The sequence below is a fragment of the Siphateles boraxobius genome, unplaced genomic scaffold (genome assembly GCF_051911475.1).
Source record: "Siphateles boraxobius isolate OS27281-9 unplaced genomic scaffold, OSU_SipBor_1 6, whole genome shotgun sequence".
Classification (NCBI taxonomy): domain Eukaryota; kingdom Metazoa; phylum Chordata; class Actinopteri; order Cypriniformes; family Leuciscidae; genus Siphateles; species Siphateles boraxobius.
Genome location: NW_027509186.1, coordinates 22,322,437 through 22,349,327, shown reverse-complemented (window position 1 = coordinate 22,349,327; position 26,891 = coordinate 22,322,437). Strand labels below are relative to the sequence as shown.

The 26,891-nt window shown below is 36.9% G+C and overlaps 1 protein-coding gene across 2 annotated transcripts; it reads left to right on the top strand.

Annotated features, from left to right (window-relative positions):
- Positions 1–690: 690 nt before the first annotated feature.
- LOC143716063 (uncharacterized) lies at positions 691–26,631 on the top strand. Of its 2 annotated transcripts, none has more exons than XM_077208198.1 (13): positions 691–963; positions 11,676–11,953; positions 12,044–12,194; positions 15,217–15,399; positions 16,478–16,615; positions 17,709–17,903; positions 19,269–19,494; positions 20,529–20,635; positions 21,133–21,184; positions 21,592–21,755; positions 24,026–24,214; positions 24,509–24,573; positions 25,626–26,631. In XM_077208198.1, exons 2-13 carry the CDS (start codon positions 11,697–11,699, stop codon positions 25,840–25,842), a joined length of 1,944 nt encoding a protein of 647 aa, XP_077064313.1. In that variant the 5' UTR covers positions 691–963; positions 11,676–11,696; the 3' UTR covers positions 25,843–26,631. The 2 variants fall into 2 exon arrangements, with proteins under 2 accessions (XP_077064313.1, XP_077064315.1); XM_077208200.1 differs by having other exon boundaries at positions 813–955.
- The last annotated feature ends 260 nt before the right edge of the window (positions 26,632–26,891 follow it).

Below are 26,891 nucleotides of genomic sequence, written 5' to 3'. Positions count from 1 at the left end.
TTTACGACATTTCCAGGTAACTCCAGATAACTTTTCTTTTTAGATCACTCCAAATTTTAGATTATTTATATTGTTTTTTATATTATATTGAGTATTTTATCATCACACATGCAAACATTTGCATTTTATAATAATAATATAAATTCCCAATATTCTGCCTACATGTTTCATAAAAAGTTTCAGAATACAAAAATACTGATTAAAATGGTTCCATTAGAATATGCATATGACATTGAATACAGCACTGTCAGACATCCAAACTTCTGTAGCCTATATAGCATCTGATTTTATGATTTTATGTCTTCTTTTGTATCATAAAATCTATTTAGGCTACATGCCTCTATTCTGCTTACAGGTCTATGTGTTATGAAAAGTATTAAGGAAATGTTCTTGAATAACATGGCAGCTAATTTCTGGGATAATATCACAGCAGAGATAAATGCACAAGTGTCTGCAATATGTATGAACAAAATAATTTTGAATGTACGCCTACTTTATTTAGCATTTTTATTGTCCTGTACTTTAACTGATAATAGTTTCTTTTCTCATTTTTTAAAAATTTCTTTTCTTACAAAAATAACAATATATCATATTTTATTTCCGTAAATACTCGTGCATGAAGTCACGCAGAAGAGTTGTAAAGGTGAGTAGGAGGAGCGGGTGAACTGCTCGGGGGCGTGGCTTCCTCTCACCTGTGTCAGGTGACAGTTCAATTTGCTTACAACTCAAAAGACTTGGTGACTGTGTTAAGTGACCTGCAACAGAGTTTCTCTTTATCGCACAACATAATTTAGCGTTGTTTCTTCTGTGATGTGTGTTAGTAAAGCATACCTGGCATTTCAAAGCTGATCAGAAGTATTTTCTCCCTGCGGATAAAAACTTTTGCTGAAAGTTGTATGATTGCTGAAACCCCGAGGGATTCCCTGAAGGAAAAAGCTGGACGCTGGAGTGACAGGTTTGCACGTAAGTGTTAAAAGGAATGAAATACAATTCCCCCCATTTTTATCGCATTTTTAGGCCCGTTTATATATAAATATATATATATATATATTTTAATCGCTTACAAACATTGTTCAAGTGCTTTACCGCGTCTGTGGCACGTGCATTTAATCAGCGTAGTGTACAATTATTTATACATGCATGGGTAGATTTTCGACGAAAATCATATTTATCACAAATCGAATTCTCTTTAAATATTACTTGTTCTAGTATGTAAACACAGGGACAAACCTTTTGCGAGATGAACCAGATGGCAATTACGCACGTGACATTTTGCAAAAGGCGTGTTTATGTGCTCTGCCTCTACACAAGCCATTGTTTTCAAAGTATTTTAATGTGTTTCTGTTTTTGTGGAGTGGTATGCATGACTCACCAGTTGGGTGACAACACCAAACCTTCAGGTTACAAGACTACTGCTGAATGTGACACTCAATGCCCATTGATTATTCCCGCAATGGCATCTGATGCCTCTTTGCAGTTTAAACTGGGCCTGTATTCAGGGTCCGAGATCTTTTGTTGTATATCTAATTAGTTTTAATGGGCTTAAATAACATTTTCAACCATAATCAGTCATAGAGCCTCTACAACCTGCTTTAAGACATAAGGCCTATAGTCAAGATTGGACACGCCTACTCATTCTGTATTATTTCCACATTTTAGAAGTGATTAGCAAGTCAGTAAAACCATAATATCTAAAATGGAAGTATTGGAATTTTACAGTGAGCTGTTTTTAAGTGCCTGCTGTTTGTCTACATTACAGCTCTTTGCATTTTCTTTACCATCATCATAATAATGTACCACCTCGTGATGATTTTTGTGCTATTGAATAAGGAGTTTTCATCCATGTACACTTTTTGACTGTTGTTCCCATCTGGGCAATATGTTTTGTTAAGAAATGCATATGCAGACTATATATATAATATATATGTAAGTATTTATATGTTTATTTAAACATTAGAAACGTATTGTGAAATGTGTCCAAACTTGTGACTATAGTGTCCTTTTTAACTTTTGCCCTTTCTAATTTATTTTATATTTAAAATAGAATAAATGTATAGATAAGAATAAGTATTTTACATTTAAAACATTTAATTTGAATTAAAAACAAATAAAATAAAATCAGGGAATTGATTTAAATGTTTAACCTTCAGACATCATCTCCTTCCCCTTATGTTTCTATCATTAATATTACAGATCTCTCCATTGTGGTTGCCATCATTAGCATAATAATGTAATTTACAGTGTCCTCTGTGATGGGAAAAACTGCACACTGGCTACTACTACATCATGATGAGAATATGAAAAATGTTCAATAATTAATTTTCAGACAGCTGATTGTGAAACTCACAACTACATATTATGGTTTTTTTTTTTTTGCGTGGATTTCAAGACTGCATGGCTTGAAGAACTTGAATTGGTGTTTTATTTTTCTAGACATCTTTCTCTTATCTCAAAAATGCCCGGCCTTCTAGTGAGCCCTTTAAAAACAATTATGTGATTTGCAGTCAATATACCCTCTAATTAGATTTTTACTAATTACTGTAGTAAATTCTTTTAAATTTAGACCTAAACCCAATAATTTGATTATGAGGCCCAACAAACCAGGCTTTAAGCAGTGTCAGGAAAAAGTCCTGTGAGCACAGAGAATAAAGTTCTCCTTCTCCTGCTTGTACATGTTCTGTTCTTTGGTTATACTGTTCTGGCTTCCTGCTCGAAGACCCCAGAAGTGGGTTTATTTGAAGATTGTTGGTTGAAAGAAATGTATGTTGGTTTAAAAGGGCAAAAGAGAGCGTCCTGCTTTGTCTTTCTAAATATCCCCTCCCAGACCCATTATGGTTCAGGACAGGGTATAGATGAATTCAACAAAACACACTTCTTTGCCAGAATGACACCATGCTGAGTTTAATGATGAATGGCGTCATGCATCGGTAGTAATTGGCCATTCAGTCTAATGCTGCTACTGGCTTTCATTGTTAGACTTTATTTATTTTTTTTAAAGAGCTTTCTCCTCCCTGTTGCTACTGGCCAGTTTCGTCGCTGAAACTGCAGATGCCCCCTGAGCAGAGCATTGTTTGAAAACCAGGAATCAGATTTCACCAACACTTGTGAAAGGATGAAAGACAGTTTTGTATTCTGGCATGCACAGATAATGAAAGCAGGGAGGGACGAAGGTGATCTGTGATTAATTTAGCTTTATAAGTACTTTATACATAGCCTTGGTTTTACTTAAAAATTTGCATAATATATAATTTCTTGTATTTAAGTTTGCATATGATAGTGGGTGCTTATTGTAAAATATATATTGTGTGTGTATATATATATATATATATATATATATATATATATATATATACACACTTTTATTTTTATATATATTATATACATTTAAGCATAATTAACAAAAAAAAGAAAAAAAGATATATATAATACATTTATTCTCTTTATTTATTTATTTATTTATTTCTCCTGAGAGAATGACCTTGCTTCAGGCATGGCAAACAGACATTCTGCTGTGTTAAACTCGCTGTCTGTCCTTGAAAGAATCCTCAGTTGTCAGGTGAATGAGTCTGTGTTATTCTCCCTGAGCACAACACCTGTCAGACGTCTGGTAGCTGGGGAATCACAGCTGAGAGGGTAATCATTTCCATCTCTAGCATTCATGTGGAGCAGCAAAATTCTTCATCTTAACAAGAGTGCCTTTTGGAGTAGCTTGCCTTTGGCTATGTGCTGCAATTAATGGATGATGTCCTCATTATACCTTTGATATTGTCACAAAGCAGCAGATCTTCTTTGTCATCTGTTGTTTTTGGAATCATGTTGTTTTAAGCATGGGAAATGGTGGCAATTCCAAGAGGATGCTCTCTGAGAACTCTCACCAGATTGCGAGTGCTGTAAATGGGATTAGAAGAAGCCTGGATTGGATTTGAAGGCTGATCTAGCTACTTTAATCACAAACTAACAATTTCTCAGATAGCATTTGCCTCTTATTAAGGGAATTAAGGGCACGGTCGGACTTGAATTGAGACACAATAATGAACTGTAGTTCATAGGACCCCAGAGCGAGTTTGCTGATGCTCTTTTGCCCTCTACACAGCTTGGCCTCTGAGGGGCCCAAGGAGAGGGGAGATGGGGGGAGGGCATCTCTTGCTTTGTGTGTGTGTAGTGGATCAGATCAGGTGTCTTGGCACTGGCCTCTTCTCCCTATCCGGGTGCTGAGAAAGGCCTGTTTGTTTGCGATTTGGGCCTGTGGCACCAAAGAGACAATGAGTGCAGTCTCTGGAGTCTCCGTGAGGACGGGGAGGGAGAACAGAGGGTTCGAGCTCAAGCGGTGCAGAGCACCAGGGTCCTCATCTCCTCCGTCTTCATGAGCACCCATTACCGGAAACACAGATGTCCCTCATGCCGCCTCCATGGGACGGTACAGACGGGAGTGGGTGGAACGCTGTCACCTCACTGGAAGTGAGCACATTTTCGATTAAAAATAAATTTTCTGAACCGGTTGTCTCAATCAAGCAGAACTATTTTAGATTGTCATAATTTTGTGACTCCCACTGAGCAAATGGTGTTAAAATTATGTGGGGTTGTGGTGTTAAACCACTTGTTTTGCTTGAAGATTTTACATTGGACATCAAGTGGTGGCCCAACACGGTTCCAGGTGTCTGTAAAACCTAAATTAAAAATGTATTAATAATTTATTAATTAATAATGTATTTAAATTCTTTTATAAATGTGTACGCTTTTTTTTTCTTTATAAACTGTTGGTATTTATTTGAAATCCCCTTCCAGTCAATAATTGTGTAGTATTTTATTAGTCATAATGACATTTAAACTTTTTTTTCCCTGTGAAAATAAATAATTTCTTAATGCCTTGAAATAACTTGAGTGTAACTATACCTATGCTTCATTTAGTATACGCTGAACCATGGATATGCTAATTACCAACCCCCCCAACCCCCTGCCCCCCCCCTGCCTCCACTCAATCGCACAAACTACCTGATCCCCTCAGTCAACTGTAATAAACTCTACATGATGGCAAATGGAAATATTGGTTCAATTCAGCCATATATGTTTGAACCACAAACTAATTCAGAAGAAGAGCAAATTATACAGGATCGTCTACAAGTCGATGTATCAGAATTGTAATGCGTTTTATGTCTTGCTCTCTTCGGCATACACATAACGGTAATTAATATAGCCTTGACTACGTTATCAAACAGCTAATAATGTGTTGCTTCTGTTAGCCAACGAGAACATGGTATGTGTATCGCAGTCAGAAAGCTGGCTTCTTAAAATCGGCCTCCTTAGAAACTCTTTGAACATCATAGAAAGTCAATGGGGAAAGACATATAGTTGATCATAACACCGTAATATACATCATATATGCATAATTCACCTGCTATATGTACCTGTTTTTTCTGTCCTTTCTTAAAAGTGGTCTCTTGCTCATTGTTATAAAATGCCCACAGAGCATGATAGGAATTACAGGAAATTCCCACCCGCACGTTGACGGGATTGTTTACATGGTTTCAAAACACATTTTTGAGACTATGGTTGCATCTGAAAAACTTAGGCAGCTGACTTGTTGCCTCGCTGCCCTATTAGGAAATGACTTTGCAAGCAGCGTTTGCACACAAAGGTACCACACAAAACTGATTTTGGACAGACTTCTGAGGCAGTGTAACGGTTTAATGTTCTACAGTAAAATAGAGAGAGCTTGGAGGATAACTAGAGCATATTTAATTACTACAATAGTAATTTCTCACTAGAAATGACATCAAAAGTGATTAGCATTGGTTAAAAATTACTTTTACACAATCTGTCCACCAACCGCAACTTTCAGACACCATTGTTACTATTTAGCTTAGCTTTCACTGAATGGAAAGCACAGAATTGTGGGATATCAAAGGCAGTGAGGGATACATTTATGCTGCCTTCAAAAATCAATCAGATGAAGGTTTTACAGGAGACAGGAAGGGATGCTAACAATTGATACATATGCGCCCTAATGCCTTCCTACATTAGAATGCATCCTCCGAAGGCAGTATTTTTAAGATTTCAATTCGGACTCTTCGGTACAATGCAGTTTTAAGGACAAAATACTCTGCTATGGTGTTGAATTTGTGCATGATTTGTCTTAAAACATATTAAAAACACCACATAGACATATAAACAACATTAAAAACTTGATTTTCACCACAGGGTTTTTGATATTCACTACTTGAAGTGTTTATTTTATTTTTATATATAGGTGTACATTTTTTATTTCTCTATTTTAGAAGTTTTATATAAATATTTATTTAAATAAATGGATATTTAGTGGTTATTCGTAGTTTTATCATTTGCTTTTAGCATTGTTATTTTTCCTCCCCTTTTGGGGTCACCAGTTTAGACCTACTAATATTAATTAGATTTAGCATCGTTATCTTTTATATCCTTAGATTCCTTGCTGTATGTTGTAATTTTAGTCCATAATTGTTATTGTAGGAAAGTTAGTTTACGTCTAGAATGTTGGCCCATGAGTCAAATTAGTATTTAGCTTTTCAGTGATGTGATTGATTAGAGTCATTAGACATGCGGTTAAACCCATTTTTGTCCTCCACCTCAAATTAATCAATAGAATGTGGGCAGAAATTGTCGGTTATACTTTTTGCTAGGCAGCTTGTGGGATGAGATTCAGTCTGAGCCCTGAGCTTGGCAAGAGATTGGGTGTTTACTGCTTCGGATGAAAACAGCAACAGTCTGAGCTTTTAAAATGTTATGACCTTTTCCATGCTTATCATAAGCCAAGGGAATTAATTGTCATTGGCCACTGAAAGGGTAACTTTACCTCAGTTTGCTGTGAGGTTTATTCGGGCGACAAGAAAGAAAAACGATGTTCTCTCCAGAGCGACATTCATGTTCTGTGAGGGTGTTTTGTGTCTGTACAGAGGTGTCATGTGATCTGGAAAAATGGAGTATAAAACCTGAATAAAGAGCCAGAGAGTGATTTTGAACGCCATTGATGTATTGAATGCATCATTACTTTTCATTTGCTTCAACATGCAGACTCATCCTGCATCACCTTTCACCTAAATGTAAGGACTTTTTGTCCCCTGCCACACTCACAGACAGCAGTTTGCGTGTTTATTCAACTCCAGCTCATTCAAATGCGGGCTGTGTTATGGAAAGATCCCCAGTTGCACCTGCCTCGTCTGTTTCTAGCCAAACCACCGACACGAGCTGAATGGGATGACTAAGCATCTGTAATCCGGCCTGTCATTTACATCCTTGGGTCTCTCATGCTGCTTTGTGATCCTGCTATCTATATTAATTTACCATGATCCTTGTCCATGACTTTCTTGCAGGATTATATACAGGTCCTTCTCAAAAAATTAGCATATTGTGATAAAGTTCATTATTTTCCATAATGTAATGATAAAAATTAAACTTTCATATATTTTAGATTCATTGCACACCAACTGAAATATTTCAGGTCTTTTATTGTTTTAATACTGATGATTTTGGCATACAGCTCATGAAAACCCCAAATTCCTATCTCAAAAAATTAGCATATCATGAAAAGGGTCTCTAAACGAGCTATTAACCTAATAATCTGAATCAACTAATTAACTCTAAACACCGGCAAAAGATTCCTGAGGCTTTTAAAAACTCCCAGCCTGTTTCATTACTCAAAACCGCAATCATGGGTAAGACTGCCGACCTGACTGCTGTCCAAAAGGCCATCATTGACACCCTCAAGCAAGAGGGTAAGACACAGAAAGAAATTTCTGAACAAATAGGCTGTTCCCAGAGTGCTGTATCAAGGCACCTCAGTGGGAAGTCTGTGGGAAGGAAAAAGTGTGGCAAAAAACGCTGCACAACGAGAAGAGGTGACCGGACCCTGAGGAAGATTGTGGAGAAGGACCGATTCCAGACCTTGGGGGACCTGCGGAAGCAGTGGACTGAGTCTGGAGTAGAAACATCCAGAGCCACCGTGCACAGGCGTGTGCAGGAAATGGGCTACAGGTGCCGCATTCCCCAGGTCAAGCCACTTTTGAACCAGAAACAGCGGCAGAAGCGCCTGACCTGGGCTACAGAGAAGCAGCACTGGACTGTTGCTCAGTTTTGCATGTCATTCGGAAATCAAGGTGCCAGAGTCTGGATGAAGACTGGGGAGAAGGAAATGCCAAAATGCCTGAAGTCCAGTGTCAAGCACCCACAGTCAGTGATGGTCTGGGGTGCCATGTCAGCTGCTGGTGTTGGTCCACTGTGTTTTATCAAGGGCAGGGTCAATGCAGCTAGCTATCAGGAGATTTTGGAGCACTTCATGCTTCCATCTGCTGAAAAGCTTTATGGAGAAGAAGATTTCTTTTTTCAGCACGACCTGGCACCTGCTCACAGTGCCAAAACCACTGGTAAATGGTTTACTGACCATGGTATTACTGTGCTCAATTGGCCTGCCAACTCTCCTGACCTGAACCCCATAGAGAATCTGTGGGATATTGTGAAGAGAAAGTTGAGAGACGCAAGACCCAACACTCTGGATGAGCTTAAGGCCACTATCGAAGCATCCTGGGCCTCCATAACACCTCAGCAGTGCCACAGGCTGATTGCCTCCATGCCACGCCGCATTGAAGCAGTCATTTCTGCAAAAGGATTCCCGACCAAGTATTGAGTGCATAACTGAACATAATTATTTGAAGGTTGACTTTTTATTTGTATTAAAAACACTTCTTTTATTGGTCGGATGAAATATGCTAATTTTTTGAGACAGGAATTTTGGGTTTCTCATGAGCTGTATGCCAAAATCATCAGTATTAAAACAATAAAAGACCTGAAATATTTCAGTTGGTGTGCAATGAATCTAAAATATATGAAAGTTTAATTTTTATCATTACATTATGGAAAATAATGAACTTTATCACAATATGCTAATTTTTTGAGAAGGACCTGTAATTACTATGGTCAAGCTGTCCGTTACTTGATTGGATATCAAAATGGTCACGTTTATTGTACATTTACACCTGTGAGAACTTGCTATACCCCTATTCCACGTCTTAGGCTTGTATTACAATCTCCCTGGTTTGGTTTGTGTGTTGGAACATTATGATATGTAACTTCAGCTGGGCTGGGATGTACTATAGGCCTACAGTGTGAAAATCAGCATGAAATCAGATTCTTAACGTCCCATTAACAGTCATTGTGTCATTGCACGCCTGTTGGGTGTCACACGTACACACCTGTTCCTCAAGACACAAGCTCACCGATGAGACGGGATATGGCCTGCAGCCTGCTATAAGTTTGTTCACTTCTGTAAAGGTTAGGAACAGAGTATGGATTGCAGTCGTGTTTGCACTCCATTACTCCTCAGGCGAGAGCAACATTCTCTGCAGGTTGAGAAAAGCAATAATGGTGACTTCGATTTTCAACCTGACTGCCTTGAGACTCAGTCCAGTGCCTTAATGCCCTCCACTGAGGCAAACTCACAGCAGACCTTGAGAAAGGACCATTATTTCGGCTGAGCCTGAAGTCAGTGTGTACCTACAGTCGAGGTGGATGGCAAGGTTGCAGGTAAATTATGCCCATCTAACTTTGAGTTATTGGCTGGTTGGGCTTGAAGTTTTGAAAGAACTTTTCTCCCCAAGTGATCTCGCAAGGCAAGTCCTTCATAAGTACTGATGCAGACCGCTTATGAGACTGACGTAGGCTTTTAAGCTATTCTTGAACATTTTTTAAAAAGTGTTTTTCATGAGGTCAGCCCAAGGCAGTTTTTGGGACCATCACTCTTGATTGACAGTAGCCATGGCCTGGCATAGCTGACCTTGTTCTGCCAGCCACATTATGCAGGTATTAGAGTGAGGAAAATCTATTTGGCTTTTTTTTTCTGCCAGGGCTGTGGCAGCAGCGCCGTAACTCCTTTGGGTAATGGGCATACAACTGATTTATGATTTTTGATGGCTGAAATTATACCCGGGAGCACAGGAGACTTTCCTCTATGTCTGAAAGTTTTAATTAGTTTGTTATGCAGATAAACCACAGCTTTTCTAACCAGATGCACTGTGATCAGTGAACGTGAAATTCTTCTTAGAAGAAGAAAACTATGCAATGGTGGACATTTAGCACAGGACTTTATATTTTTGTTTGTCAACTTTACAATTTACAGTAAGATTTTATTAGTTAACTACTTTACTTTAGTTAACATGAACTTACAATGAGCAATGCTTGTAAACCATTTATTGATATTATTTAATGTTAATTTCAGCATTTACTAATACATTATTAAAATCAGTTGTTTGTTAACATTAGTTAATGCCCTGTGAACAAACGATGAATGACCGTATTTTTATTTACTAAAATTAACAAAGATTAATAAGTACCGTAACAAATGTATTTCTCAGTGTTAGTTCCTGTTAATACATTTGTTAATATTAGTTAATTAGACCTTATTGTAAAGTTACCTTTATTCATTATTTTATTCTTCATATTTATGAGTTTATTTATTTAATGATTTTATTGTATCTTGTTATTTATGAATGTATGTCTGAAATTTTCATGTTAATTGATTGATTCATTTATTATTTGGTTTATTCATTTTATATTTTATTTAAAGTTATTTAAGTTATGTATTCATTCAATATTTTTATTCGTTTTAAAAATGATATCTTAAATCCTGGTCGCCACTGATTTAAGTTTTGCACCATTTTAATAATCTTTGGCATTACTAGTTAACTTTTAAAAATGACAAATTGATTTATTTTTAGTCTCTTAATTAAAAGCTGCATGCATAGTCATTAAAATGGTAATCTTCTGTTTAAAATGGTTTTAAATTCTTCCTAAAATACTTCCCAAAATTAAGGTAGGCGATTTTCGGAGAGGCTAGCAATAGCGAGTTAGCTTTGAAAACGTTAGATCCCTTTAGACCATCTCCAAAGTCACGTCTCCTCTAAAACACATGAATGCGTTCAGCAGGGAGCAAACAAAAACTTGATGAGAGACGTCTCAAAGCACATAACATGCTATAATAATGAACATTACATAAACAACTTAAAGAGCACTGACCTGTACCGCCTGACTGCTGCAGATTAATTTCGCCGTTGATAGTGTTGCCATAGAACGGTTCGTGACTCAAATTATGCGTTTCAGAGTATAACGTTACAGGTTTCCATCTCTTTCAAATTACGGTAGTTATGGCATGAACGCAGAATAAGCTTGTTGTTTTGGTTCAGGTGGTTGCGGTGCTCGGTGACTGACGTCTCTCGACTCTGCATAGCATGAAATGAGCTGATGATGTGTGATGTCTGCGTGAGCAGGGCTTCGGACCGAATGCAATGATTGGATCAACATTTTCATGGTCCTACGCCTTCCACTGACGATATATATATAAATATATACATTTAGACGACTTAGTGATTGCTATCAGTATGTGAAGAGACTTTCAACTAGAATAACAAAAAAATGTTTCGGGAACAAATCACCTACCCTACCTTTACACATACAACTACACATACATGTCAACTACACATATATTTCCACTCCATTGTGTTGCATAGAACTGAATTTATCCCATGATGCATTAACATCCTCATAAGGAAGACTACATACTGTAACTGAAAGAACTAATTTCAGAAAACAGGGTCACACTATGCCTGTGTATCATGCTGTGTTTGATCCTAATGAACCCTTTGTGTTGTAAACAGGTGGCGCTTGGTGATGCCAGGATGTTAGAAGAGACGTCACTCAAAGCCAGTCACCATGGAAACACTAGAGTAGGCCCCAGAGGAAGTGATGAAGACAGAGGAGAGATGCAAACATGTGTTGATACGAACCACCAAAGTGGTCTCTACCTACAGTCCTCTGAGACCTGCTGTCCCTCAAGAAGCTTTCAACTACATGATGATTTGAATGAGTTCTCTGAGTGGTCGTCCATTGGGGACGTGAGCCAAGATGTTTCCTTCTCTCTTGAGGGCTGCGTCAAGTGAGTAGGCATCCATGTGTATTGGAAACCTGTCTGTATAACTGATCTATACAGACTGTCCTACCTAAATGTTTCTGATCGGTCCATCAGGCTGGAGAGGAGGTGGATGCTGTGGTATGAATTCAAGAAAGAACTCTCCTGCTTGGAGGACTGGCTACGAACAGCTGAGAAAATAGCAGCGTCCCCGAACTCCAGCCATGTGCTGTATGTTACAGCAAAAGAGGAGTTACAAAAATATGAGGTAGGGGAGAGCCGGGACAGTTGAAACACTTTTCAGATAAACGTCGCTTTCTAAGATAAGGTTACAGATAGATTTTGTTTTCTTTTTATGATCAACTCACATATGTGTTCTCTTAGTATCATGTGTTATTCGGTATAAATATGGAATGATTTAAGTAAAAAATGACTTTGAACGGTAGTTGTGCTTTTTCAATCGTCCTGCATGAGCGGGGCGATTGAAACACAGGGGTGGGACGGATGAAACACAACAGTTTAAACGGCAACTATTTATCTAATGCTTGTTTTTATGAACAATACCTGACAAGTAACTTATTTACATATTTTGTAATTTATTTCAATTTAAAGGTTCATATTAAGCATTTTTGTTCTGTCGCCCAATAGACAATAGGCGATAATAAGCCTATGCGCATTTTGCTAATCTCATAGGCTATTTTGACGAAGGCAGACAAATCAGTTTACAAATAATTTTCTTACATTTCTTCCTCAAGTCATATTGAGTGTTTGCTAGTTGAATAGCCTGTTATTATGAACATAACAAAATTATGAACACTTGTTTGAACCATCCCGACAGCGCAAACGAAATTTGACGTACATGACGTGAGTGGTTTTCAAAGAAATCTCAAGGTTTCATCCGTCCTGCCTTTCAATCATCCCGGCTCTCCCCTAATGACACATTGGGTCTAATTTCAGTGCTGTTAGATGCTTAATTTTCTCAAAGGTCAATGATTGATAAGAGTGTGTAAAGAAGACAGCATGCGTTTTAAACTAGATTATTCCTTTTCTTTTCCAAGTTCTTAAAAATCTACTTTTTGTATTGGATGGTTTTAAGAAGTGTTACCAGCATTTTCAAAAAAAACAACAAAAAAAAACATTAAAAAAACAAATGTATAAATGTCATGTGATGTGACCAAGTAAAAATTGCATGTATTCAAGGTGGATGGAAAACCAAACAGTATTTGTTCTTTTTTGTTGTTGTTTTTTGATTAACTTTTTATTCATTACAAATTCAAACATATACATGCACCACAGACACAAACAAAAAACTTCATCGCCCACACTTCAACTACACGTATCCTAAAATAACATGCAACATATACATCCCAAACACTCTTAACCACCCCTACCCAATCGGACCCTGTACACAAAGGAGAAAAAAGAAAGACAGAAAAAAAAACCGCTCAAAGAAACCACTTAGGGTCAACCACATATTGACATTTTCTTATTTTGCACCATGACATCGAGCCCCTGATAATTCCATATATGCAATGTCCAAAAACGCCTGGGTCCTGAGCATTCTTCCATCGCTGGGGGATCAATCTTGCTGCTGTGAGTCCTGCAAGCCATATTGAAGCCTTTGAAATGGCATCCCAAAAGTTATAAACCCCTTTACAAGAGGGGTTTACATATTTACATACCCCTTTGCATATTTAAAAAGTGCCAATTGCCTGGTATTAACACCATTAACCATTTGGTGAAGACCTCTTCATCTTAAAAGTTTTCGAGGGGTACAGTATAAGCGGAGAACAAAATTAAATTGGAATACTGTATGGAATAACTTGATGTTAGCTTCCAGGAATCCAAATCATTAAAATATTCAACCAATATCAGACAGTAGGTACTTAAGATCTTTACTTCATAAACATATAATTAAAAGGGGTTTATAAATTCCTTCCAATATCTCTTCATATATTTTAGAAACCACAGAGCCTTTTTTACCCCGAGTGAAAAGGTTGTGGAGTGGGTTGGAGGATAATGTTTTGCCCCAAGGAACCCCATACACCTTTTAAAGCAGCCTGAAGCTGTAAATAGAAGAACGAAGACCCTGGAAGATTAAATTTACTTTTTCAAATCCTGAAATTAAAATTAAATATATTTTTCAAGATTTAAAGTATTTTTGTAAAATTTTTAAAGTATTTTTTAAAATATCATTAAATATTCATTCATAAATATCAATTTTTTTGGTTTTTCAAGTTTATCATCATCATTATTATTATTATTATTATTATTATTATTATTATTATTATTATTATTATTATTATTATTATTATTATTATTATTATTATTATTATTTAAACTGTGAATATGTATTACAATTTCAGGACAGCTATATCACCCTGACATTTGTTTTGTGAGAAAAATAAAATGACATTTCATTATAGAAATTAACATGCTCATAAATGGTATATTAAAGTGATTTGTATGTATGATTTGTTTAATGTATTTAAGAAAATAATAGATGTGTTCAAAAATAGATGGCGATGTGTCGTGTTATTGAACCCTAACTTTTTTTTTTTTTTTTTACTTTTCTGAACGTAAACCCAATAAATTTATTTTGACCATGGTCATATTTGTGGTTCCCTTTGAAAGTAGAAAAAAAAAATACATAGAAAAAGTTATCCAAAAGTGCCATTATTAAATTCATGAAGAAAAGCTTCAATTTGTTGTAAATTATCAGCAAAAATGTTTTTCCAAAAAGAAAAAAAATGTTGAGGCCTAGAAACACAGTAGAGCTAAAGTCACAAGTCTCACCATTTTCTAGTTTAAATCTGAGGGTGAAAACTCTTAAATTGTTTTTACCCCTGAACTCTTTGCTTCTGAGTTATTGTATAAGATGAGTGCAAGACCATCTCAGATTAGGTGTCTGTTGCTGAGTGGAGATCGGCCAGCGCTTTGACGGTTTGTACAATGAAAGTGTAATCAACGACACAGACACACTTACACGCGCGCCGACAGCGCATTTACTCAGACTGTCTAGATGCCTGGGACTTGTGCCAGTGAAGATAAATGACACCAAATGGCCATCAAACTCCTTGGCTCTTCTCCTAAGCACCATTGCGCCACCCTCCGTCTTAACTCCTCGCACAAATTTCTTAAAATAACCTGCTTTAGTTAATCAGAGAACTGGTGGGATTTATTTTTTACCTTCCGGTGGTTAATTTTACACTAAACAGGGGGTCGCCTCCTAGTTAATCGCATGATGTCATCAGTAACCAAAGACAAACTGTCTTTGTATCTCTTTCCAGAACCTGCGTGCTGAGGCCAGGATGCGTTTAACCCAGCTGGACGGCCTGACTCAGAAGAGTCGAACTCTGGTCGGCCTGTTTAGAGGTACTATGGGTGCACGGCTCGTAGAAAACACGAAGGACTGCGGACGGCGCTGGGATCAGCTGAGTAACACAGTGGAGACTGTGTGCCGTAGGTTAAAGGTAAATAAAACTGCTCAAAGGTGACATCTTTGTGACATGAAAGGTGACGACAAATCTGTGAAATTCATGGTAAATAAAACGGCAGCTGTGGTTGCCAGAACGTTACCACAAAAAAAAGGTTGCAACATTTTAGCTGCTACCTGCATATTTCATTAACTGAGATAATGTAAATATAACAACTTACTGAAGTACTAAAATCTGTTTTGTACCTTTTATAATACAGTATCACCTGTGTTTTTGATGGTTTTCAATGAAAAAGCCACATGAAGATTCAAAGCTCATAAAATATAGCTTTTCCTCAAGCTGATGTAAATATTAATATATAAGGTGCGCAGTATCATGCACACGCATTCAAAACACCATCATGGTAATACAAACAGAAGAAGAAAGATATTTCAATGAAAAAAATCATTAATGTCAAATGTCACACAGGGAATTCTGTAAATTATAAGATGATTTGGTCTTTAATTTCCAAAAACTGTAAATTTAACAGCCATTTACTGTAAAAATACATGAAATGTCCTGTTAGATTTTACTGGTTTCACTGTAAAAGTGCTATGATAAAAAACCTGAATGGTAATTTTCATTACCAAATAGTCTTTTACCATTTAAATTACAATATTTTACAGTTTGCACATTTTTAGTTTCTCAATGCATGTTTATTGGGGCTGAAAAAACGTAAAAAGCACATGATTTTGAAAGGCGTTTTAGTTGCTACTTTCTACCCGCGTAAGTCTCTCTTGCCCCTTTCCTTCCCTCATTTTAATCCCATTAACTCTTTATCCATAAAGCCCTCTGCTCTGCCTGCGTTCAGCTTACATAATTCTGTCCTTTCAGCCGCAGTGACCCCTGCGCACTGTAGGTCTATGCTTGGCTGCACTGCATATGCCCCCATTTACTGTGGGCTTCGGTGTCTGTGTTTTGTTTATGCCATTTCCGCTCCCTGTCTGCCGCTTTGACGTCCTTGTTATAATCTTGGTGTGTCTCCCTGTCAGTCTCTGTCTCTGCTAAAAACAGCATCAGGGTGTAGACGGTCAGACAGAATGATGCTCGCTCTGTCTGTGTGTGTGCGCAACAGCATTTGGTCTGCCAGCGGGAGGATTTTGAGAGGCAGAGGGAAGAGATGGCAGTGTGGCTGGCTGATATGGACCTCAGGCTGACTGAAGTGGAGCACTTCTCAGGCAAAGACACCTGCTCGAAGATGCACCAGCTTCAGGTACTCTCAGGAAACATGGATCCATGGATTGGTCCGTGCAGAGAGAAATCTGATCTCTGTTTGTTTGTTTGTTTGCCGTCTGGGTAGTGTGGTTTGTGTTACAAAAAGTGCAGATCTTTAACACCTAATTTACAGGTTCAAATCTCTGAAAGGCATTTCTGAGCTTTATTAACCAAATAGTAGGTCACTGAAATTATGAGAAACAAGAGACCTATTGCAAAAATCCTCAAGAGTTAAATGAATGAATAATTGAATAAATGAACGAAGAAATAAATGAATCATTTTTATTTTTAAATGAGGAGGGGGGAATCAATTTCTTCACCCCAACATCAAAATTAATAGTTTAAATGAAGAACTTAAAAGTTATTTTTAGGACAATTAATATTTCTCTGCCCTGTGCTCTTATTTTCTTTTAAAAGAAAAAGGCCAAACATTTTATGTTTTTAAAGAAATCAATAATAAATAAATGATAATCATAATAGTTTATGATGATGATGATGATGATGATAATAATTATATATAGTCCATCATAATGATAATCATCATCATAATAGTGATAACAATATTAGTGATGATTATGATGGCATTGATGATGATGATAATATAATAGTGATGATTATGATTATCATTATCATCATAATAATAATAATATTAGTAATAACAATAATAGTAACGGTGATATTAATGACTGTAATAATGATGATAGTCAATAATGATCATAAGTGAGATTATTATTATTGCGGTTGTTATATTAATAATATATAAATGTTTAAATTACAAATACAAATAAACACTTAAAAATAATTAATCATGGTTAATTTATGAAGAGTAATTTACTTATTTTTTCTCACTTTTTTTTATTCCTCATTACTAAGATAAAATAGCATTGCTGTCATAAAATTTTTGCGTAAACGTGCTTAATTGTTATTGAGATTTTAACTTTTGGACATTTTAAGGATTCTAAATAGGCTTGATTATCTTTCTATTTAAAATGAGTTCTTCTATTTTGGGGTTTATCTACAGAACTTGCTATCAAGGAAAGATGTTGTACGTGCATGATGATTAAACGTGTTTGTGTATATCTATCTCTCAGGGGTTTCAAGAGGCGGTTGGAGAGAGTGCAGGTAAACTGAACGATTTACTCCAGCATGGAGAAGAGCTGATCCAAAAGAGCGAGCCGGCGGACGCCCAGGCCATCGAGAGCCAGCTGCAGGAACTCCTGCTCCACTGTACTCGTGTGTTTCAGGGCCTGGGCCGCCTGCACACACGCCTGCTCAGCATGAGACTGGTATATATCCATACTGCATGTGCACAAATGAGATTAAACTTTCTTCACACCTGGAATGAACTAAGATAAAGCCTGAAAGTCATCTCACAGTCTCTTTTGAACTTGTAATTCAATTGCTCCATTTATATTGGTCTGAAATCAAGGTGCGTATAATCATTTGCCACCCCGAATATTGGCCAACCAAGCACCTGACTGATTATATATCTGCAGTAGCATGGTAGCTTTTAGCTAATGTTTTTGGTCAATCCTCCAAACCCTATGCACAATTGACTATGAAAACTTAAAAAGTCCCTTCTCTCCCCTGATTGCTTTTTTTTTATTTGATAATTTAATTTGTGCCATCTCAAGTTTACTGTTGCTCAAGGCAGGGCTGTTGCATATTTCTGAAAATTATCCCAAGGGAAAGCTACTCAAGCATCCAACTTCATACGTTCTGGCAGGGCAGTCATGAATACACCCCCTGAATAGCCTGAATTGTTGTCTTGTAGCCAAGCAGCCAATACAACAATACATGTACTGTCCATTTGAACAAGTTCCTTGTGTGAGCCTTTGTCTCTTTAGGTCCAAGTGGATGACGTTAAGACATGCTAAAAATCTAGCGTTCTTATGTTCTTTATGCTGTTGTCAGATATAGGATGTTTATAGAATCCCACACCAGACATCTCATGATGAATTGCCACAGTATATTTTCCATAGCTCTGAAAAAGCACACAGTGTCTATAATGTGTAGGCATTTTTCCCCCCTCACCCCAGTTCAGTTATTCTCAGAACTTTCAGAATGTTGTTGTCACACCTAAAAATGAATTAATTGTATTGCGTAAATAATTGTGTGATAGATGTAATATAATTAACTGCAAACTTATTTAATGTATAAGTTTTCACTTTTACTCAGCAAGGATGCATTACATTGATCATTAAAAATGATTTACATTATTTGTTTGAAATATATTTTTTGTAACAATGTTCTTTTAAACTTTTTATTCATCAAAGAATCCACAAAAATTAAGCATCACAACTGTTTTCAACATTATTAATAATAAGAGATATTTATTGAGCATCAAATCATAATACCAGAATGCTTTCTGAGGAATCGTGTGACCCTGAAGATGAGTAATGCTGCTGAAAATTCAACTTTTAAAATAGATAACTTAATATTATCTGAAATTTCTTTTTATTTAGTAATTCAAATGAACAAATACTGTTTTGCTGTATTTTTGATCGAATAAATGCAGCCTTGGTGAGCATAAGAAGCTTCAAGGACATTAAAAAAAAAACATATCTTCTTCCTTCTAAATAAATGCCTTTAAACTGAAATATAATTCTGAAAATGCAAGTGTTTTAAGATGTTTAATTGTGTTATCCCAGGTTTTTGAAGAGGACTGGGCTCTGTGTGCCCCTGACTCTGGCTGTCCCTCTGAGAGTATGCTGGAGGATGAGAGTTTTTTAGAGCGCACCATGGCGCCTCAGTCTCAGGCCTGCCTTCCTCAATCCAGTCAAGATCACCAGGTTCTGGAGTGGGACCCTTCGGTGGATATTGGTCGGTCAATCTCCCGGGATGACACGGACTCGTCCTCCTTCAGTGCTGCTGCAGGTAGGGATTGCCCCTGTAAATGCAATCCAACTTCATATCCATTACCTGCAAGTAAGGCCATGGCGATCTAGTGGTCTGCTACCCGACCCGAGCCAAACGTTCTCGGGCACGGGGTGGGTCCGGGCTTCAATTTAAAGCCTGTGCAGATGTCTATAATGGCAATCACAAAACTTTAGATGGTGATTAATAGACATGCAAATAATTGTGATTGGCTTTCTGTTTTTGTTCAATTCATCTACTGTGTAAGCTTGATACACATCTTTAAGTTGTTGTTTATTCACATTACACTTGACATCATACATTTAAATGTACAGTAGTGTTATTGTAGTTTTATATACTATATTTTTTATTAATATTTTGAATTGGCTTTTGTAATATTTTTGTAAAATTCATTTAATTTTGCTATTTTCTTTATTATTATTATTATTATTATTATTATTATTATTATATACACACATTTCTATATAGCTTTAAGTTTTAGTTGTAGTAGTTTTGTATATAAAAAAAAAAACAGAAACAAAAATTTGAAATGGTGTATTGGCAATTAACTGATTTTTTTTTCATTGTTATATTTTGTTACTGAATTTAAAAAAAAATAGTTTGTTAACACTGATGTACAGTATTGTTTTCTCTAAAGCACATAATGTAATTTAATGTATTAATGTCTGTTGTTGCTGTTGGTGTTATAAATATTAGCATATTATGCAATGTTGTGTGTAAAATTATGAATTTAGGACAGAAATATAGTACTAAGTGCATGTTAAAATAAAGTGAAACCGGATCCCTTTGCATCCACGATACACATTAACACCTTGATTATTCATTTACGTGCATGTGTTGTAAACCACCGCAGTTGCTACAGAGACATTTATGCTTCACATGTGAATTGCAATAATCATGACTCCAAAACTGGAGGGTTTAATACTTTCCATAACCCTTTTTAATTTGTGAATGCTACACATTTCTAGTAGCTTATCACTTTAAAACAGAATTTAACTTTGACGTATCAGGAACCTTTTCTTCCATCCTCTCAGGTGTGTCTTGCACAGATGAACCAGCCAAATATCCTCTGAGGAGGAGAGTCTACAAGAGTCCTGTAGACTCGCATCCAGACAGGGCATCTGTCAGCTTCAAGCAGCCAGTAAGTCTATCTGACAGCTCCAACTTTGTTCTATAATTATTTGCATTATACTACACATTTAAACATAGCTGCTGATCCATTGGGTTTTCCATGCATTTTCCATCTAGCAACTAAATGTAATTGAAATGCAAATTAGGGATTTTTTTTTCCATAGCCATTTTTGGCCTCCAACTAAAATGGGCACATGGTGGTTGGTGTCTTTGTATGCATGCATAGACGTAAACGCACATATACTTTCATGTTGTAGCATGCAGGGGTATGTAACATGCAAATAGATGGTTACAGGTCTGAGTTAGATGGTATGTTTTTACTTATTGAGCTGGCTATAGAACACGTTAAGCCACCCTATTATTCTAGTGCATTGAAGTATATTACTTTCAATAGAAATGCATCTTAATGTATAGAAGCCAACCTTGATGGTAAAAATGGCTGTGAATAACATGCATCTGTGTATATCTTTATTGTAGGTGAATGCTGAACGTATTTGTGTTTTTCAGGGCGTTGAGAAGAGCTTAGAGCGTGCGGCCCCAGCCCATATGCCAGTGCCAGGTAAAGCTGTGGCTCCTGATTGGTCAGTGTCTCTGGTGCCATCCACTGAAGGCAGTGTCCCTCTCACCGCTTAATCATTCGATAATAATGGAAGAGCTGCTCTCAATTTGGCTTGTTTTCTAATATCCTTGAAAAAAAGCCAATAGCCACCTAAAACCTCATTTATAAGGTTCATAATGGGCAAAGATCTCAACTTTTGAGTCTCTGTATTGTGATTTGGCCCATTGTATCATATTCTATGCAGCAACTAGTTTTCAAATATTATATGTGGATCTTATGTCCAGGGATTAGACATTTTTATGCTAAAGATCTAGTCTAATCTGCAGTCAACCAATTTTTTTTATATTATAGTCCTGATTTGTTTATGCTTTGCTAACATCTGTTTTGCATGTGTTTGTTTTCGATAGTCATCAGAGCCGGCAATCCTCAGTACGCCAGACAATTTAAGACTTCCACACCTGAAACTAGGTCTCCTGAGCCATTGACCTTTGACCCCGACCGCATCAGCGCTTGGCTGGGCCAGACGCATCAACTTTGTTCTAAAGCCATCCAGACGGAGCATGTTTCACAGGTACACTTTGCTTGGAATCTATTGATCAAAAACACCTGAAAGGACTATCACGATTTTTCCACAAAAACATTCAAACATCTTTTGAAAGGAAGTGTATGTATACGTTTAAACGTTTCTGAGAGTAAGGCTACTCATTACACTGTCTGTCAAAATGGTTTAATGACTCTCGTAGATTGCTTTCGGCATTAGCTTGATGTCAATATTATTGGATTTTTTTTTGTTTGTTGCAAAGTAGCTGTGTTAATACCAGTGGTATATCAGTGTCACTTATTTATAGGCAATAAATGGCCAGCTGCTGCTGCTCATGTGTTTATAATGAATTGCAGCTCATAAAATCAGTCTTTGGCCTTTAAATACATGTAGTTGTCATTTATACAGCCATTAACTTTAAATAATTATATAAAATCATTGAACTTTTCATCAATGGTAGGACAGACTCACTAAGTGATGGGTGTTGAATATGAATTTTACACATCACCCAATTAGCTATTGATGTTTAACAGGTAAATAATCCTATATGAATTATTATCCAGTGGGGTCCAAAAGTCTGAGACTGCAATAAAAAAAGGTCTTTCTTTTTTTAAAAACCTTATATATATATATATAAATAATGTGTATATATATATATATATATATATATATATATATATATTTTTTTTTTTTTTTCTAATGGATAAATAAGGATAAATGGTATTAAATCACAAAATTGCACTAGTGGACTTCTGAGACCCCATTGTATGTTCATCCCACACTGCATGGTTCAGTATTCATAACTTGCATCGTTCAGTATTCATAACTTGCTGATTTTGTTCTGGATTTGATATCTGCTTCATTAGTTTACATATTTAGAGCTGCAGAATGAATACTCGGTGCAATTGTGAATGGAGAAATTTTTGCCAAATCTCATTGAGACAAGACACAGCAGTCACAGGTTGTGCACGTTATAACAGTCTCGACTCTGTAATGGTCATCATGCTGCTTTTCCACCTCACAATGACTTGCTGAAGATCTGTTTACTGCTTCAATGTGCTTTTCATATTAGGGCTGCACCATATAGGTATATATAGTGTGCATATATATTATATTAAATATTTAAGTGTGCATTCGCAATAGTCACATCGCTGTATGTAATTGTGTGCTGTTAAGTATAGGATTGTAATTGATCCGTACAGAGCAGGCACCAAGGTTTGAAATGCATGTAATTCACGGATTAATTGCAAAGTTTAACCATCATACTGCGAAAGTTAATTATTTGCATGTTTAAGGTCCTGACGGTTTAAACATCCAAGCGATTTTAAACAATTCTAGCGAAAGACAAGAAAGAACTCAATTCGGAACTCTTGCACTGTTTTCTGTGCGCACACACACCGCAGCACAGAATTTGTATCAGTTTGTTGTATTGTATTTATCTATGCTTGTCATTTTTATTTATTATCGATGAAGATTCACTCTCCTTCAAAATCGTTCTAGAATGATACGTTCTTTCCAAATAGAGCTATTCAAGTCATCTAGGGAAATTGTTTATCACATATTGCGCAGGCCTAGTTTATATCTTTAATCATAAATCCATAATATTTATCAATCTTTCTGTGGTATAAAAAAGCCTATTGTAGGAGCATCATAAAAATAAATGTATACAAGGAATATATGAGGCACACATTATTCAGCCGTGCTGCTAATTAATCCATCTCGAATGAATCTGTACCATCTCGACTTAAAAAGCTCAATGCTTCCTTTAGAGAGGGAAGGGGGAAGTTGGGTTCTGGGAAAGAGAATCCTCTGCACTGATGCAAAGGCCGATTTGCCTGCCGAAGCCTTGGAAAAACCTTGATGAGAGAGAGGGACCATTTCCATTTCAAAGAGCCTCTTGTAATTTCTCAGTACTTATGGCTAATTGGCAGCTTTACAGGGAAGGGAAAAAGACCAGCCGCTCTAACTGGCTCTTTAATGGCAGTCGTAATTGTAGGCACAAACATAGTGGGGAACTAGCACTGCCAAAGGGCCAAGAGCGCCTGTGTAATGTGTTACACGAAGAGGTAGAGGCAGCGTATCTGTTGGTCCCATTAAGGACTCAAAGAATGAGAGCAAATGAGAAAAACAAGAGAGCACAAAAAGACAGAGCCGTCTTGAACCTCATTAGTTAATGGAGCTCGTCTCTTTCGATTTACAAGCGCCTTTTGTAGCACAGCAAAGCTGTCACATGTAGTGAAAACTGTGCTGTCCGCTCTTTGGCAATCAAAAGTGTTTGTTGCTTCTGTGAATCTTTATAGCCTCGCTCCAGTTTTTCATCTCTGCCTTCCGGAAAGGTGGAGGAGGAGGAGGGAGTTGAGTATCAGGGGAACGTGCTCCCCCGGAGACGCCCCCACCCACAGCAAACTCTGCACACGTGCAACAACGCCTGCCCGTCCCTGTCATGTGACCTCCAGCATCACTATTACCAATGTCACGAAGACCCACAGGTATATATCCCTCGTGCAGACACTTAGGCCCCAAACATCCTCACACAGTAGCTTCAAATGTGTTACAAACTACTTTTGTGGTCACCTAAGGTTTGTGAATTAAAGCCAGGTCTGTTAATGTGTAGCGAATGTGGCGCCTTGCGTGATTTTTATGATGTGATTTACACCTCGACACACCCCACACATAATTGCACTTGTAATGTGTGCCAGTGCCAAAGAGCTGGTAAACAATAGAGTCCCTGCAGGGCTTTGTTAATCTCAAGCTATTATCGTCTTGTCCCATTCTGTCACTAGAGGCAGCAGGAGAGACTTTCTTTCCCCGACTCATTGGAGGACAACACCTGTACAAAGTCGAGTCGGTGAGAAACTCTTTGATTTGATATGGTTGGCACTAATTATGTATTTTGTTGTGATAAACTGTACCTTGATTTTTTTTCTCTCTGAGCAGCTGGAAAAATAGGCATCAGAAATGCACTAGCATTCAAAAGTTTTAAAATATTTTTATTCAACAAGTATGCATTATATTAATCAAAAGTGGCAGAAAAGACATTTTATAATGTTACAAAAGATTTCTGTTTTAAATAAATGTGGTTACTTTGAACTTTCTACTCCAAGAATCATGAAAACAATGTATCACGTTTCCACAAAAACAAAAAATATTAAGCAGCACAACTGTTTACAACATTTGTTAAAAACTAAATGTTTCTTGAGCACCAAATCAGTGTATTAGAATGATTTCTGAAGGATCATGTGACACTGAAGACTGGAGTAATGATGCTGAGAATTCAGCTTTTTTTTAAAAAATGTATAAAGTATAGTTTTACAAAAATATAAAAATATTTCACATTATTACTATATTTTTTTTAAATAAATGTTGAACATAACAGCTCTTGGTGAGCATAACAGATTCTTTCAAAAACATTGAAAACCCCCAAACTTTTAGTGATAGTGAATTTCCCTGTCTGTATGTAAATCTAAAGGGATAGTTCACTCAAATGAAAACTTTCATAATTTACTATTTCTAAATTCTAATGTTGTCTTGGACAAAAACCTGGGCTAAGATATTTTGGGGAAAAAGTCTTAAAATCAAAAAAAATAAAATCTCCAATTTTACCTCACCAATGCATACCAAGCTTAAATTAAAATTGATTTATGCTCCTGGTGGGTCATTTTCTTGATCCAGTCCTAATTAAACACACCTGAACCAGCTAATCAAAGTCTTTTGAATTGCTAGAAACTCCCAGGCACAAGTGTTGGGGCAGGTAAAGTCTTGGGTAATTGGCCATCCATGAAGCAGGATGGGGCACAGCTGATTTATGCCAACTATCACCATAGCGGAGACCTGTAGCCAGTCTCTTTCTTCTGTTAATGCTGAAAAATTGCTTTTTATCATATATTTTTCTGTTTCCAGTGGCCCGATTAAACCGAAGACCTCTACTAGCAGCCTATGGCAAAGAGGCCCCTGGCAGTTGTGGCACCTGAGGTTTTTTGTCATCCTATTTGCCCTCCTGCTTTCTGTGATGATCTGCTACCTCATTTCAGTCCACGATACCTCATGTCATCGGTCCAATACCCTGACCCACTCATTTCACCTGGCCCTACATTATAAAGGACCCCCTCCCACCTGAGGACGCAAGCTGCGATTATTACAGTAACGACAAAGAGTTCAATAAGCAGATATGGGATTGTTTTCAGGGTTTCCCTTAATTTTTTTTTTTTTTTTCAGAATGAAAGCTTGTTACATGAAATGGAATGGGTCTGAAAGTTTTGCTATATGTTTGGCTGCATGGCTAGCACATTGGTCATAGATTATACAAGACCATCTTTAGGCACTGTCCACTTGCTTTAAAAATGGTTGGACTCAAGGCCATCAAAGCCTGTGAGTGCAAACCCATGTAACAAGTGCACTTAATTCTGCTCTGACACTAATTTTCTCACAATGTCAAAATGAATAGTATAAAATTGAAATGATTTGACAGCTCTGGAAGCATCCCTATTTAAAACTGCCTTGTTTACTTGATTTTTTTTGACTGACAGATTAAGCATTTATTGGCCAACCATTATTTATAGGTTTGTTAGAGGCAGATTATGACTGGTGTGTGTGAGAAGCATTTGCTTCAAGAATTTTTGTTTAAAAAATATTGCTGAAAATGTTGTAGTTAAAGACAATTTTGTACATGGAGAGAATGTAACTGAACACAATGCACAATATTTGATCAAGAACCACTATATTGTATGCGGTAATCACTGTAGCATTTTTAAAATGGAAATTCTGCACTGTATTTAATAAATTGCATCAGTCCAATGAAGAAGACTCAACCAGGCTTTAAAGCAAATCCTTGTCGACATCAAGGATCCCTTTTGCACTGTTATCCATTTTTTATGACTTCTAAAATAAAAGAGATGAGCGAAAACAAGTTGTTGGCTGTGGATGGTGACACTGGAATGGAATGAGTGTGGAGTGATACGCCGTGTGATTCTCATTGGGGGGGAAGCAGTCAGTGCCTTTCTCTGTGTATCTGGCTTGGTGGACTTGCTGAAAGAAGGTTTTGTGCTGCTGCCAGGGAAGAACACACAAAAAGATTATGAAAGAATGTTTCAAATTCAATTAGCACACAAACGATCTTAGCTGGAAATGTCTGCAGATGGCCTTTCAACTTCATCTTTCTCTCCGTTC